Source organism: Platichthys flesus, chromosome 13 (assembly GCF_949316205.1).
Source record: "Platichthys flesus chromosome 13, fPlaFle2.1, whole genome shotgun sequence".
NCBI classification, from domain to species: domain Eukaryota; kingdom Metazoa; phylum Chordata; class Actinopteri; order Pleuronectiformes; family Pleuronectidae; genus Platichthys; species Platichthys flesus.
In genome coordinates this window covers 2,783,780-2,798,346 of record NC_084957.1, presented here as the reverse complement: position 1 = coordinate 2,798,346, position 14,567 = coordinate 2,783,780, and the positions used below count along the sequence as shown (strand labels likewise).

At 44.8% G+C, this 14,567-nt stretch overlaps 1 protein-coding gene across 1 annotated transcript in view; it reads left to right on the top strand.

The window, feature by feature from the left end:
* The window catches only part of clasp1a (cytoplasmic linker associated protein 1a), a 56,107-nt gene that overhangs the window by 33,631 nt on the left and 7,909 nt on the right, over positions 1–14,567 (top strand). Inside the window, exons 13-34 of the mRNA XM_062402061.1 lie at positions 446–581; positions 758–828; positions 1,134–1,193; positions 1,563–1,640; positions 1,768–1,935; positions 2,645–2,691; positions 2,873–3,046; positions 4,955–5,062; positions 5,472–5,498; positions 6,132–6,296; positions 7,911–8,015; positions 8,793–8,855; positions 9,534–9,637; positions 9,895–9,918; positions 10,510–10,754; positions 11,015–11,078; positions 11,191–11,193; positions 11,284–11,447; positions 11,791–11,869; positions 11,968–12,111; positions 14,192–14,341; positions 14,433–14,539. Of these exons, the coding sequence (XP_062258045.1) occupies positions 446–581; positions 758–828; positions 1,134–1,193; positions 1,563–1,640; positions 1,768–1,935; positions 2,645–2,691; positions 2,873–3,046; positions 4,955–5,062; positions 5,472–5,498; positions 6,132–6,296; positions 7,911–8,015; positions 8,793–8,855; positions 9,534–9,637; positions 9,895–9,918; positions 10,510–10,754; positions 11,015–11,078; positions 11,191–11,193; positions 11,284–11,447; positions 11,791–11,869; positions 11,968–12,111; positions 14,192–14,341; positions 14,433–14,539 (2,286 nt within the window). The remainder of the gene's footprint in view (positions 1–445; positions 582–757; positions 829–1,133; positions 1,194–1,562; positions 1,641–1,767; positions 1,936–2,644; positions 2,692–2,872; positions 3,047–4,954; positions 5,063–5,471; positions 5,499–6,131; positions 6,297–7,910; positions 8,016–8,792; positions 8,856–9,533; positions 9,638–9,894; positions 9,919–10,509; positions 10,755–11,014; positions 11,079–11,190; positions 11,194–11,283; positions 11,448–11,790; positions 11,870–11,967; positions 12,112–14,191; positions 14,342–14,432; positions 14,540–14,567) is intronic.

Here is a 14,567-nt window from a genome sequence, read left to right as displayed (position 1 = left end):
TCAGAGTCAGTCAACGCCTTTGATTGACAGCAGTGCTATTAGCAGTAATCTGTAACTGATGATACTGAACCAGGAAAATGGCTCGTTAAAGTGTTTTCTCACCACATAGTTGAGCTAATGAAAACAAGCCCTGCTGGAAAATATGAAACTATCAGTGCCCAAAACATCTGTCATCTAAATTCTAATACAAACCGTGATGAGGTGGAACAGAGTGGAGATGCTCTGACGGAGCAGGAGTGTGATGAATGGTCGAGAGCGACTCAGATCCCATCATCTCTCGTAACGTTACCATCGCATATGCCCCTCAAGCCAGATATTTTTTATCAGATATATATATATATATATTTTGTTATATGTACTGTGTATATATATATATAGCTCACGTTGGATCTCTAACGCTGTGTTCCTCCTCTCTGTTCCACTCCTCATGTCTTTCCTCTGTCAGACATTTGTCATCACTTCTGGGAAACAAGTTTGACCACGGAGCCGAGAGCATCATGCCCACGCTGCTGAACCTGGTTCCCAACAGCGCCAAAGTCATGGCCACGTCCGGGGTGGTCACCATCCGCCTCATCCTCAGGGTAAGACCTTTTATAGAGGAGGGTGGCTCCGGTCATCTGGAAATTTAGATTTTAACTTTAGATTTTAAACACCAAATTCCATGTCTGAATATTGAAATATCTGTAAACAAAAGATAATACAACTTTTTTGTGGACTTTATGGAATAAACTGGAATAAAAATATCTTTTATCTCCAGAACACACACTACCCACGTCTCATTCCCATCATAACCAGTAACTGCCTCTCCAAATCAGTGGCAGTAAGACGGTAAGAACACAGTAATGGTGCTAAATTAAAATTATTTTATCTTTTTCTGTCAAAAGGAAAACGGTTGCATGATTGTATATCTTTTCTATCTTACCTCAAATCACACAGATTATGGTTTAAACTGTCAAAGAGATGAAGAAGTGATATCTGTGAAAAGTTAATTGTAGTTTATGTGAAGCTCGGTTTCTGTTGCTTTATCGGAAAATCCCATTTAGTACATACCTTTTATTAAAAGTAAAGTTTTTCGTTGTGCAGCTTTTAACAACTTGAAAAGATGTTTTACCTTTTAACTGTCTCCTCTCCAGACGCTGCTTTGAGTTCTTAGACCTCATGTTACAAGAGTGGCACACCAACACCCTGGAGAGGTGAGCTGAAACTCATTGGAAGTGTTTATGTAGTGTGTGTGGTGTGTGTGTCCTTGTTGTGTAGAAGCTGGAGACGCTTCCTCTCCCCGTCCTCTCGCACGATGACATTTGAGTTTGGTGAATGCTAGCTGGGTGGGTCCTTGATGACGCCCATTAAATTGATGAGTCCTGCGGGAGCGTCAGGCAGCTGAGACTTTAAAAAGGAGATGAGACGTCCTGTGGGCGGTTCACATTCCCCGTGGACCACCGGGGGGGATTAAACGGGAAGACACAGGAGAAGACAACATTAGTTTTATGCTCTTACAGGTTTATGGTTTCATGATTTGATTGTGACTGGGACCTGATCACCATGTTTCCTTACTACCCCAGACACGTGGCAGTTCTGACGGAGACAATCAAGAAAGGAATTCACGATGCCGACTCTGAGGCCAGATCCATTGCTAGAAAGTAAGTGTCAACATTTTGTCCCTGGACATCCCTGTGTCCTTGTTTTTATGGAAAGTATTCACCACTTTTTACATTGGTTAAACTGTAAATAAAATCATCTTATGCTTCTTCTTGTCCTCGTCCATAGGTGCTACTGGGGCTTCCACGGTCACTACAGCCGGGAGGCGGAGCATCTGTTCCAGGCGCTGGAGTCGCCCTATCAGAAGGCCCTCCAGTCTCACCTGAAGAGCTCGGACAGCATTGTGTCTCTGCCTCAGTCCGACCGGTCCTCGTCCTCCTCCCAGGAGAGTCTGAAGTAAGAATCATGAGGTTGTTTCCTCCATCCCGGCTCCCTCTGTTCCATCTTCTCTCTCCTGTTATCTTCAGGCCTGAGTTTCCAGCTCCTGCTCACCTGCTCTGTGTCGTGTCTCCTGAATCATCATCTTTAGCTGCTTTCACAAAGCCATTAGAAGTGATGGAAGGAAAACCTATACGCATCTGCCTTATTGTTGATAGTAAAATCAACAATAAGGCCGATTTTACTATCAGCAATTAGGCAGATTTTATAGAGGTAGTGTGGGGACTGACACACACAACCACACACACACCAATGACTGCTATCAGTTTATAGACTCCCTGTTGAGTTTGTTGGTTAATGACCTGATTCTCCATCCACCAGGACTGCAGGTGTTGTTGTTTGTGTGTGTGTGTGTTTTTATGTGTGTGCTGGGAGGTGCTTGTGGTTATGGTTATGAGCTCATCTTTGTTCTTTCCACAGGAAGCTTTCCAATCGGATTCTAATGACTAGAACAGATCTAATTCTACACATTTCACTGTACAGATACTGCACATGGGCCATTTATCAGTTTAATTTGAACTTAATCATCTTTTTCAAATCAAAAGTGCCATATTAATTGTTCTTTGTCATAAATAAAATACATTATATACATTATACACTGTATTCAGATTCTCACTGGTGATGCACAAAGTCTAAAAAGTGCCTCGTTGTTCCTCTTGTCTTTCAGCCGACCTTTGTCTGTGAAGAGCGTCATCGGAGGGAGCATGACAAGGAGTGAGTCACTCTCACTTTAACTTTCTATCGCTCTGTGGTTTCATTCAGAAGTGACAAGATATATGAAGTTACTGAGAAGTGCAATGGAATGGTGAAAGTCTAAAGTTTAGTTGTTTAGTCATGTGATCATCAAAACAAGCCACGTCTATTGACTCTCTGCGTCTGATCTCTGTTGGTCCAGATAAGCTGGTTCCCTCCAGGGCGTCCACCACACCGGGTTCCCTCCAGCGCTCACGCAGCGACATCGATGTGAACGCAGCCTCCAGCTCCAAGTCCCGCTTGTCCACCGTGCCCGCTGCCTCCTCAGCATTCAGCTCTGCAGCCGCCCTCCCTCCGGGGTCCTACGCCTCATTAGGTAACCCGTCACTCATCTCCTGAAATCAGAGGAACAGTGGTCCGCTTAACAACCTCAGTGCGTTGTGTAGAGAGAACTGCACATGTGTAACTGTGAATGCAAATCAATGCAAGTATATATGTAGGAGAGAGCCTGTGAATTAATGAAGCTGCAGTGTTGAAACCTTGACTTGCTTTAGAAAACATAGAAACCCTGAGAATAAACTCTTCTATGCTGCATCTCAGGGGAGATTAAATCAGGAATGAGCCACTATCTTAAAACATGTAATTAAATTAAGAATCAAAGAAAGTCAGACGAAGACTGATGAAATATTTTGTGTTTTCATGATATTATTTAAATCTATTTATTTAGTTTATCGTTTGGAACAATCGTTGGTAAAATCTGCTAATTTCTAATTGATAATTCTCACACGATCAAAGTTTGGAAACCACCACTGATCAGATTTGATCAAACGTTAGTCAACAATGTTCCCTCATGATGAAGTAGCACACCATCTCGGCTTGTGGTCACTGGCTTTTAAGGACCTGACTGGGATTATTAACGAGGCCTGGTGGTCATTAGACTGCTCCGTCAGCAGGAACTGTTTCAATCCTGAGCTGACACTCCTGACAAATTGATGCGATGAGGCTGAGGAAGCGTTTCTAAGGATGTTTGCTCAATCATTTAAGCTATTGGGGGGTGTCTAAGCCGGTTCCCTGTCCCTTATTTATTAAATTACTGTCATCTTCTTCTCGTGCAACGCTCCCTTCCTCTTTTCTTAATGAGTCTCTGTGGGTTTGACCTTTACTGATGAAGAGGAGGCCTCTTGTTCACCCACTCACTCCTGCTTCTGTTGCTACTAACGTCTGCCTCTATACCTCTCCTTCCACTCGCTGCTGCACTGCCTTTCTTAAATACCCAAAAGATGGCACTCCTGGTAAAAGTGATGGTAAGACGTGTGTCTCTGTGTCGAGTGTCACGGGCTACATCTTTTCCTCTTCATCTGTGTCTTCTCCTCTTCTTCTTCTTATCCCCCCGTCCTCCTCTCCTCCACCACCTCCCTAACTGGTCATCAGTCTCTGCATGGACTCTCTGCATGGAATCTATCGTGTGACTGTAACCCCCTAACAAATGTGTCCATCACTTCTGTTACTGACGCAGCGTTTGTGTTACACTGTTCTCTCTACAGGGTTGTGTTTAGATTCTAGAGGAGGCTGTTTCTGTCTTTTGGGATTTCTCTCTCTCTCTCTCTCAGAACCTGAGTCATTCCAGTTAACACACTTCAAGGTCTCACACTGTAAATTAACATCGTGTTGAGAATCTGATCCGAGCGTTTGACAGCCCTTGTTATGCAGCGTAACCTCAGGGTCGCTGCAGCTGGTACAAGGAGGTTCTAGTATCTGGGATGTGGCTTGAAATTTGAAATCATCCACAATTAAAAATCACAAGATTCCACTGTTTCAACCAGAGGAAATAAGAGACTGAGCAGAAAGAACTGGGGCCTGACCTACGCTGCAGGATCGGAGGTTATCAAGGAAACTTCAGGTTTAACTCTTGAGTTTCTAATCCTATGAAGCCGGCTCACTTCTTAACAGAGGAAATCATTTTGCATCAGATGATAACCAGCTTCCTCGAACACAAAAGTCCCTGAACTATTGTTTTTCCTTGTCTCTTAGTCGTCTCCAGCACCAGCATGACCAGGTGCTGACATGCAAACCCAGCCTCAATCTTTCACTGTGGTGTGATCCCCTTTGTGTTTTCAGACGGGTTCTGTCCCCCTGTCCAGGTCTTCATCATTCTGTCTCCCAAGACGTTTTTCCTTCTGCAGCATCTCTGTCCAGGGTTGGGGTGATTTCTGTTACCTGCTTCTGATCGATTTAACCCCTTCCTGTCCCCCCCCCCCTCTATTCTCTTTCCTTTTTCCTCCAGGTCGTGTTCGGACCAGGAGACAAAGCTCCGGCAGCGCGGGTGGAGCCAATACTTCATTGGTGGACAGCAGGGGGCGAAGTCGAGCCAAAGTGGTCTCCCAGTCCCAGCGTATGTACACACACACAGTCACACACACCCTACACACATTTGTCTCACCGCAGGCAAATATGTCCCACAATAAGCACATTTTGTAGTCCTACCCTCATGTGAAGGTATGATCTTTGTCTGCGTTGGCGTTCAGATCATACTGAATGTCTCCCTGTGTCTTTTGTGTGTGTTCGTCAGAACAACAAAACTTCTAATAACTCAGATATCTTGTGTATCTTATGCATGAGTACCTCCACGCATGCGAGTATACAGTATGTCTGGTTTTGATTGGAGCGATCGGTGCACACCTGACATACTCGCAGCTGTCCAGAGGGCATGCTGGGTAAATTCAATAACCATAACCCCCCTCTGCCTCATTTTGACCGTTCTCAATCTCCACCTTGTCCCGCCTATTGCTTCCATCACCCAGGATCCAGATCAGCCAATCCCATCAGTGGTAAGGCCTCAGCTTCATCCAATCACCACCCAGTCACCTCATCCCTCAGCACTGTCCCAGTTTAGCACTGGTTACCAGTGTTTTTTAGATTTGAATGTTTGCTTCACCGTGTATATTAGCAGCATGCAGCCTTTTGGTAAACTTCCATTTTTTGTCTGTGATTACTGTCCCCAACTGTTTGGGATGGACAGATTTTTTGTGTTTTTTTTGTGTGTATTACCACTGAGGACTGGTGCCACAGTAAATGTCTCCCCCCCTCTCAGCCAAGTTGTGTAGATGTGTGTGTCTAAGATGTAACATCTGTGTTTGTTCATCCAAAAAACTCATTTAATTTTCTATCAATTCTGTGTTTTCTCGCAAATATTGTTTTACCCACAAACTTAACTAAATCTATGAATTACATGATGTAGGTTCATGCTTAATAAAAGTATAAGAATGTGCTATGAATAGATTTTATGTCAGATTTCCTTCTTTAATATATTTATTCTGTTGCCGCAGGCTTTTTGAAATTCGTCTAAATAGAGTCCAGTTTTGATAAAGGTTATATATAAAGCTTGGACCACTCCTCTTGCTTCACATCAGCCTCTCATGATGAACTTTATTCTGCTTGTTTCTCTTCCCCTCTCCAAACAGCTGGCAGTCGCTCCAGCTCCCCGGGCAAGCTGCTCGGCCACGGCAGCTATGGCCGGATCCCTCGAGCCACGGTGTCCGCCTCCACCACGCCGGCTGACAAGCGCACCAGGATCCCTCGAAGCCAGGGCTGCAGCCGAGAGACGAGTCCCAGCCGACTGGGTCTGGGTAAGACCGGGACTCACGACTCACCCTCCTTCTTTCTGTGTTTTGGTTCAGCGGGTAGGGGGGGGTGCGATACGACCGTATTAGATCTTGATCTGTTAAAATGAATCTACTGATTTTACAGAGAGCTCCTTAGATCGGCTCTGACATCCTCCTAATCCACACATATTCTTGACTTATCCACCCATCACCCACCCGAAGGAATAATTAATGAATTAATTTAGTGAGACTCTAGTCATGAAAATATGGTAACATATCACAATTGCCTGCAGTGGAGCTTTCTGGTCTATGATCAGTGTATTTCCTCCAATAAACACACGTACATATTCACAAATAAATGCCCACGACACTAATTTTTCCATCTTACTTAAAAAAACACAAGTGAAACATTTTCCAACACATGGGCGAAGAAGGAAAGAAGATTCAGTCTCTTTATCAAGTCGTACAAATGAGCCGACCTGTGGCTGGATCAAGAGATTGACACTGAGCCGTCACCTGCTGCACGTCACTGACCACACAGGTTGAACATGTTTACATTCCATGAACACTGATAAGCAGATGAAGAATTATGTAAAGAACAAGTGAAACTGGACTTCCCTTATCTTAACTCGCAGATAAAGAGAGAAACTTCTGGTTTCTCTTTCAAACACTCAGAGTTTTCTTTACTCTGATGATAAGCACACACTCTTATTGGCTGTTGTCTTATTCTATTCAACTCATGTCAAAAACCATGAACCAGAATTGAAACAGAGGATGAGAGAGAAGACAGTGATTCTCCTGCTGTATCCTGGATGTTTCCATTCAGGTTAAACTGTTTTGCTGCTTAACGTTAACTAGCTCTGTAGATGTGAGCATTGATTTAGAAAACCAGACAGACTGGAACCTTTCTGCTTCAAGGACCAAAAAGCAATGTTGAATGTTTTTCTAATGAATCGCAGGTTTGTTGTTGTTGTTTTTAATCTCATCAACAACTCGATGAATCTCTCTTTGCAACTCTTGTATTTTTTCAAGTTCCAAACCCAATAATCCTTTTTCATGTGTCTAATCTTTGACCCGTGTTCCGGATGATCTAACCTGTAACTAGCAGAATGCCTCTTCACCAACTCACTGCACAGCCACTGCTTCTTCTGTTCTACTCTTCTACTTCTCTCTCCTTCCTCCTTTCATTTATTCTTCATTATCCCTCAGTCAACTGATTAACTGTACATCCCCCCCCACCTACAATGTGTGGGTGGACATTTGTTTTTGCTCTTCAGGATCCCCAACATATTGTATTGTCTCTTAAACTTGTTGAAAAACGATCATGACATTTCCTGGGCACATATCTGTGGTCACATTTTGGTGCTAATGACCTTATTAACTATTTAAGCACCATCATTGACAGGGATTCTAGAAAAGTAAAGTCACATATTTTGTTAATCCACTTTAATATAATTGGATGTAATGTCCAGAGAATCAATGTAATGGTCACAAACTCTACCCTCTCTCTCTCTCTTGACTCACACCACATGTTTTTCCCATGACTGCCCACTGACATTACCACCTAACTTGTTGTCCTGACAGCCAGCCTGTGTGGTAAAGCTCTTCTTCCTGCTGCTCTTCCCTACCGCACGCTAGCCCGGAGCCGCATTCCCCGTCCCAGCATGAGTCAAGGTTGTAGTCGCGACACCAGTCGTGAGAGCAGCCGCGACACCAGCCCTGCTCGGGGCTTCGGCCCTATGGGTGAGTACCGCCGAGCTACTGGCCGCTCTGGTTTAGCTCTCACGGTCCCAGCCAGACCATCGTTACCAGCACAGAGACCTTCCACTTGATCCGCTCTCTGTTGTTGCTGTTCCATGTGATGTATGACCTCTGACCTCTGACCTCTGCCTGTATCTCTCCGTGCATGAACTAACTGGGTTTAGGGACAACTCAACTTGTTTTCTTCTCTGAATTCTGTTGACTTCCTGTTTCTAAGATTCCTTAAATTACAATGAAACCTCAAGTTACTAAGTTCCTCTTCTCTTTGTCGGACTGTTTCAGTGGTTTTTATGTTTTTGAAGTTTTCCTTAAATGGACTTGTTGTGGTTTAGGTGTGAGAGCCGTCATTAAACATTGAGGAAGAAGCTGAAGCAACAGAAACAGAAAACTATCATGAGCAGTCCAGTAGTTGCTGCTGTAGTTCTTGTCTCTCTGAGAGGTGATGCCATAACTCATAGATTCATCATCAATTCATATTTATATAATAAGGGTGGAGAGGTATGTCAGTGTTCTGGAGCCAAACCTATTTCCTATCTTGTGAGTGTGTATGATGTAACCCCCCCCCCCCCCCCCCCCCCAACACCATATTGGAATAAGAACCTAAAGGACAGTGATGTGTGACGTTTCCAAAGAGTGTGAAAATGGCCTCTTACATTAGACGTAGCTGCTCAACCTCTTGTGTGTGTGTCTGTGTGTGTGTCTGTGTGTGTTTCACTAACCCCTGGTCCGGGTGTTGCCCGCCTCTCCTGTCCCCTGCAGCTTCCCGACGTCAATCCCGTTCAACCAGCGCTCTCTCCACATCCGACCCCCACGGCCAGTCAGGTGACCTGCATGATCAGACCTCCAAGTCCCCCCCCCCCCCCCCCGGGTTCCCCCCAAAATTGCATTTATCTCAGAGGCAACAATGCCTACTGCACACGCATGTCTCTGTGGTTGAAAGACGGCAGCATCCATCATTCATTGACTTAATTTGCCGTCCATTCGTTATATGTGAACACATTTCATTTAGTTCTCATCCGCTCGTCCCTTCATCACCGTTTCATATTTTCAGTACCGTAGACGTAGCTTATTTCATATTTTTGTAGATATTGTTTTTGTGGTTTGCTGACTCAGTTTATCTTTATTAGTTGTCACGTTGTTTGTTGGTTTCTCGGTTGTGTCTCATTTGGCACAGTGCACTTTGTCTGTAGTTGAAAAAAGCTCTATCGTTGTGTTATGTCTGTTTTTATATCTACTGCCATCGGGTTCTGTCATCCTTTGATTTTCCTTTTGTCCCATGTTGGTTTATTTTGCTTCTGGTGGTCGGCTTCTTCAAAATATTTCCATCTGGTGAAAGTTTCAGTTCATTCATTCACAGTGTTTCACTTTATATCCAAGACACTCTCTCTGTAAGTGGTGTATGAACAGCAATCTTTTCTGTTTGGTCTATTCCGGTAGGTTACGGTGAAGCTTAACTTCATTCACTCACTGTCCTACTTTTCCTCTTTACTTCCTGGTTAGACCGTTACGGTTTGATTCATCAAGCGAGAATCTCTGCATCAGTGAACGCCATGAGGGTCCTGAACACCGGCACTGAGGTGGAGGCAGCCGTTGCCGATGCTCTGGTAAGTTTCAGGTGGAAATCGGACTTCATTTGTTTCTCAGTTAATTCTTTTTTGAGAGATTCATGAGTCCTGAAGTCTAAGAAATACATTCTACAATATCTGCATGCTCCTGAGAGAATCTGAACTATAAAGTCACACAGATGAAGTATAACTATGTAAAGTGGTGTTTTGTTTACCCTGTAGAACTGTGGTCTGTGTTGCTCCTTTAAACCTTCCCTCTCTCCTCTCCCCCTCCTGGTTGTTTGTTACCCTTCCAGCTATTAGGAGACTCCAGGAATAAGGTAGTTGGTCCTTTTACATACTGTTTGTATTATTCATGCCAACATGCACTAATTAAGATCAATTAAGAATGCAGCTTTGTACATGAGACCCCTCCACCCCATGCTTTAATTTATTTGTTCATCTATTTTTCTTTAATTCAGCTTTACCTTAAACTTGCCATCACATCTCAGATGTCTTCATCTATAGAACATTGTCATGAATGTGTTGATCGTCATTGTTTTGGTTCATGATTCATACACACGCTTATTTCAAGTGTGTGTGATGAAAAATGCTCTAAAACTTGAAGCGTGTCCCTCTGCACTGCATTTGAAGTCACGTCAAGTCCCTTGCTAACTTTTTGCACTGCTGACTTGCCATTGTTGTTCTTTAAAGAAACACCATCAGTGTGTGTGTGTGTGTGTGTAACCTTTACATCAGTATAGAGAACTGCATGGCTGCTTGATGCAACTGGTGACCTGGAATCAGAGGTTCTTACCTTGTGGCTCAGTTCATTTGTCTAAGCACTTCCCCTGCGGAGCTAGTGTAACAAGTACACATCACGTTGTGTGTCTTACATCTCCTTGATGTTGTGCTCTCTCTCTCTCTCGCAGAGGAAGCCACTGAGGCGGAGGTACGAGTCCCCGGGGATGTACTCTGATGATGACGCCAACAGTGACGCGTCCAGCGCCTGCTCCGAGCGCTCCTACGGGTCTCGAAACGGAGGAATACCTCATTACCTGCGCCAGACAGAGGACGTGGCAGAGGTCCTGAACCACTGCGCCAGCTCCAACTGGTCCGAGAGGAAGGAGGGACTGATGGGTCTGCAGAACCTGCTCAAGAGCCAAAGAATACTGAGGTGGGGCCGAGCTCCTGAGGCCGGAATGGAAACGTGACCTTTGTGACTCTTTATCTGAGGATGTTATGATGTCGTATCTCTGATAGGAAATGTTGTTGCTGTTTTTATAATCACTTCCCCTCTCCCATAAAGAATACACTGTCAGAATGCCAGACTCAACCATCTGAATCTTTACCATTGATTGAATTATTACTTTAATGTTTATTAATCGTTAAGGGAACTGTCCTGATTACTGGTTTGATTATTTCTGTTCACGACAGTCGAGTGGAGCTGAAGAGACTTTGTGAGATCTTCACAAGGATGTTTGCAGATCCACATAGCAAGGTACAGAAGACACGTTTCACTAACTCACACAAAGACTAATCATGCTTTGTTCTGTTGTACTAATGGAGTGTCTTCTGTTGCATGGTCTGCCTTGCTGTGGATTTAACAACAGAGAGTAAGTGTGCATTTTAGTAACTCAAAAAAAACTAAATCCGACCTAAAAGGATCTTTTTAATCTAATGTCCTGGTGTGCGCCCGTTCACAGGTGTTCAGCATGTTTCTGGAGACGCTGGTGGACTTCGTCACGGTGCACAGGGAGGACCTGCAGGACTGGCTGTTTGTCCTGCTCACTCAGCTGCTGAAGAAAATGGGGGCAGACCTGCTCGGCTCCGTCCAGGCCAAAGTCCAGAAGGCCCTGGACATCACAAGGTCTGAACCGAGTGGAGCTCAGATAACTGGCTGTTGTGTGCGTTTTCCAGGGGAATGTGGAGCCAGTTTGCTTTCTGTTGGAAAGTAGCTGATTCAGTCTGTTAGTGTGGGATGAAATCTTCAGTAACTAACTTGTGAGTCACTTGGTAATTTGGGGAGAGAGTGTGTGTGTTTTATTTAGTGAGTTCAGTTTGAAGGACACATGACATAAGCTGCTCAGTCAGGAGTCAGTGGACTTTATCCTTTCAGCAGCTGGGGCTTCAGTAAAAAACAAGAAGTTTATCTAAGTATAAAGTATGAATTAAATATCAATAAATAAAGGTAACCTGTGTCTGTGTGTCAGGGAGTCTTTCCCGTTCGACCAACAGTTCAACATCCTGATGAGGTTCATCGTGGATCAGACTCAGACGCCAAACCTCAAGGTGAATTCAAAACAGGAAACTCTTGATTCTTTATGGAGGAAAAGCCGATACTGACGGGTGGAAGATGTGATTAATGCAGCTGTCGGTTGACTCTTCAGGTCAAAGTGGCCATTCTGAAGTACATCGAGTCCCTGGGTCGACACATGGACCCGACGGACTTTGTCAACTCCAGCGAGACGCGCCTGGCGGTGTCTCGCATCATCACCTGGACGACTGAGCCCAAGAGCTCTGACGTTAGGAAGGTAGGATCAAATCTGATAACTTCAAACTCTTAAACATGAAATATCCTCTTGACTAATTCTATTTCTTCAAAGTTATTTAGGATGACTATTAGAAAATCAGTTTTAGCTCAAACAAGGTGTGATACAGGACATGATAGGTGCATGATGGAATGTCTTAAATGTAACACATGAGAAAACCAGTGCTTCCAGTTTAATGAAAAGTGGACAGACTACATCCATCTTGATTTCTGCTCAGCACCAGTTAGCAAACTAAATTTCTAGCTGTCTTAACAAGTAGGTGAGCAAACTTATAGCAAAACTAACTGCTTTAATGTAATTGATTTAATTTGTTTAGCCTTCCAAAGAATGTAGCTGTGCTTTCAAATCTATCTGAGCATTAACTCCACAACATGTGGTCTACGCCCACACTTTGAATTACATTATTATTATTATTATTAGTCCTTTAGGAGTTTCTATACCAGGTGGCCCTCTTGGTGACGGTCTCGGCTCATGGCACATATTCCCTTGTCTGACGCACACTATATGTTTCTCCTGTGTTTGTTTTTCCTTCACTGTTCTTCCAAGTATAATCCTCACCTAGTTTCTAATCAGTGTCTGACGTCCAGGAGGCTGAAAACAAAGTGCCAGGATAGAATAGTGACTTTAATCCTCAGTTCAGACTGTTCCCATGAGTTACTGGGAGGAGTGGGCCTCACTGTGGTGGTCTGTGGCCAGCTGCTCTATAAGTTAGGCACCGTATCGCCACATATGAAGGTGGCCGACCTGTGTCATGCTGTAACGCCCCCTTCTGCCTTGCCACTGTGCCCCAGACCCTTCATAGCTGGGTGAGCGAGGAACTAGCGGGCAGGTCCAGTACCGCAGCCTTACTGTCCACCGAGGGCAACCAGGAAGAAAGGTGTAAGCAGGTAGACCCCTCCCCCCCACCGCTCCCGTTAGCCAATCACAACACGACCAGCACGCAATGCCCTGCCTGCCCGGTGCCTAACCAGCAACCCTCAGGACTGAGACGACTCGAGTGTGGCGTTTCTCACTCACCTCTGCCGTCTGCGCTCCAGCTGTTGCTCTGTAACAAACCTGCGAGTCGGTGTGTGCTTGCCGTTTTGATCTCTCACCAGAGAAAGTTGTTTTTCTCCAAATGACAGCAAAGGCTTGTTGCTTCGTGTGAAAGAGACTTTGAGCCGATTGTGTTGCTTAATAAAGATAGAAGTGCTGAGTTGTGATTCTCCTGTGCCTTAACACACTCTGTCTGTTTGCTCACTAACATGCACCTGCACCTCTGCATGCTGTTAACATCGACTTCTTCTACGAAAACAGAGACCACCTTGGAAATCTGACTCATCCTCATGTATAGTGAACTAGCTAAAGTATAACTAAAGCTATACATGCTTAGATTGTGACACAGCCATCTACTGGTGTTTGGAACGACAATAATTGTGTTGAAATGTGATTCACACAAAGGATAGATCTCTCACACAACTCTCACATGACTCAGACTGGGTTCAGTGCAGCTCTACTGTGATATGAATGAAGAGAACCTATAATCACCTGTTTAAAGGCCTCATACACTGTAGTCAACAATCTAGTTTGATTTTAGTTTCTGTCTTAACCCCAAATTCAATTCCCCCCCCCCCCCCCCCCGTCTACAATATCAAACTCCTTCTTTCCACAAAGTGTATCTGTACTCACCTGCATGTTGTGACGTTGATACAGCAACAGTGTACACCAGTGTTCTTGAGTAGTTGTGTACTTCTGTAGTCTTCCACTGAATGCAGCTTTCAACTCGCACCTTTCCTCTCCAGTTTCTCTCTGCAGGCTGAACCCCGGCCGAGGAATGAGAAGTTACTCTACTGGTTTTAATCTGTCCATCAGACTGGTCCTCCATGGTTTTGCAGATTCTGACCAAATGAAACATTCCCACAGAAATTCATAATCCAGTCATAACTTTTCATTTCTGTGCGTTAAATAAAACATCATTGGATTTGAAATCACGGTCAAAGTTCCTCTGAAACCACGGAACCCCTCTGAGCCTCCTCCTCTGAGCCTCCTCCCTTGTAAACCTGTTGTGCTCCTTCTCCTCCAGGCGGCGCAGGTGGTCCTGATCTCCTTGTTTGAGCTCAACACCCCCGAGTTCACCATGCTGCTGGGAGCTCTGCCCAAGACCTTCCAGGACGGAGCCACCAAGCTGCTCCACAACCACCTGAAGAACTCCAGCAACACCAGCAGCAACGTGGTGAGGGGGAGCGAGACACTGAGGTATCTGATGTTCAGGTGTAGATCAGTAGGAGTCGTCGTGACACTTTGCATGAATCATTGCTCCACAGGGCTCACCGAGCAACACCATTGGTCGGACGCCGGCACGCCACACCCCCAGCAGGACCAGCCCCCTCACCTCCCCGACAAACTGCTCCCACGGCGGACTGTCTCCAAGGTACCTGATCCCCGGTTAACACAACAGG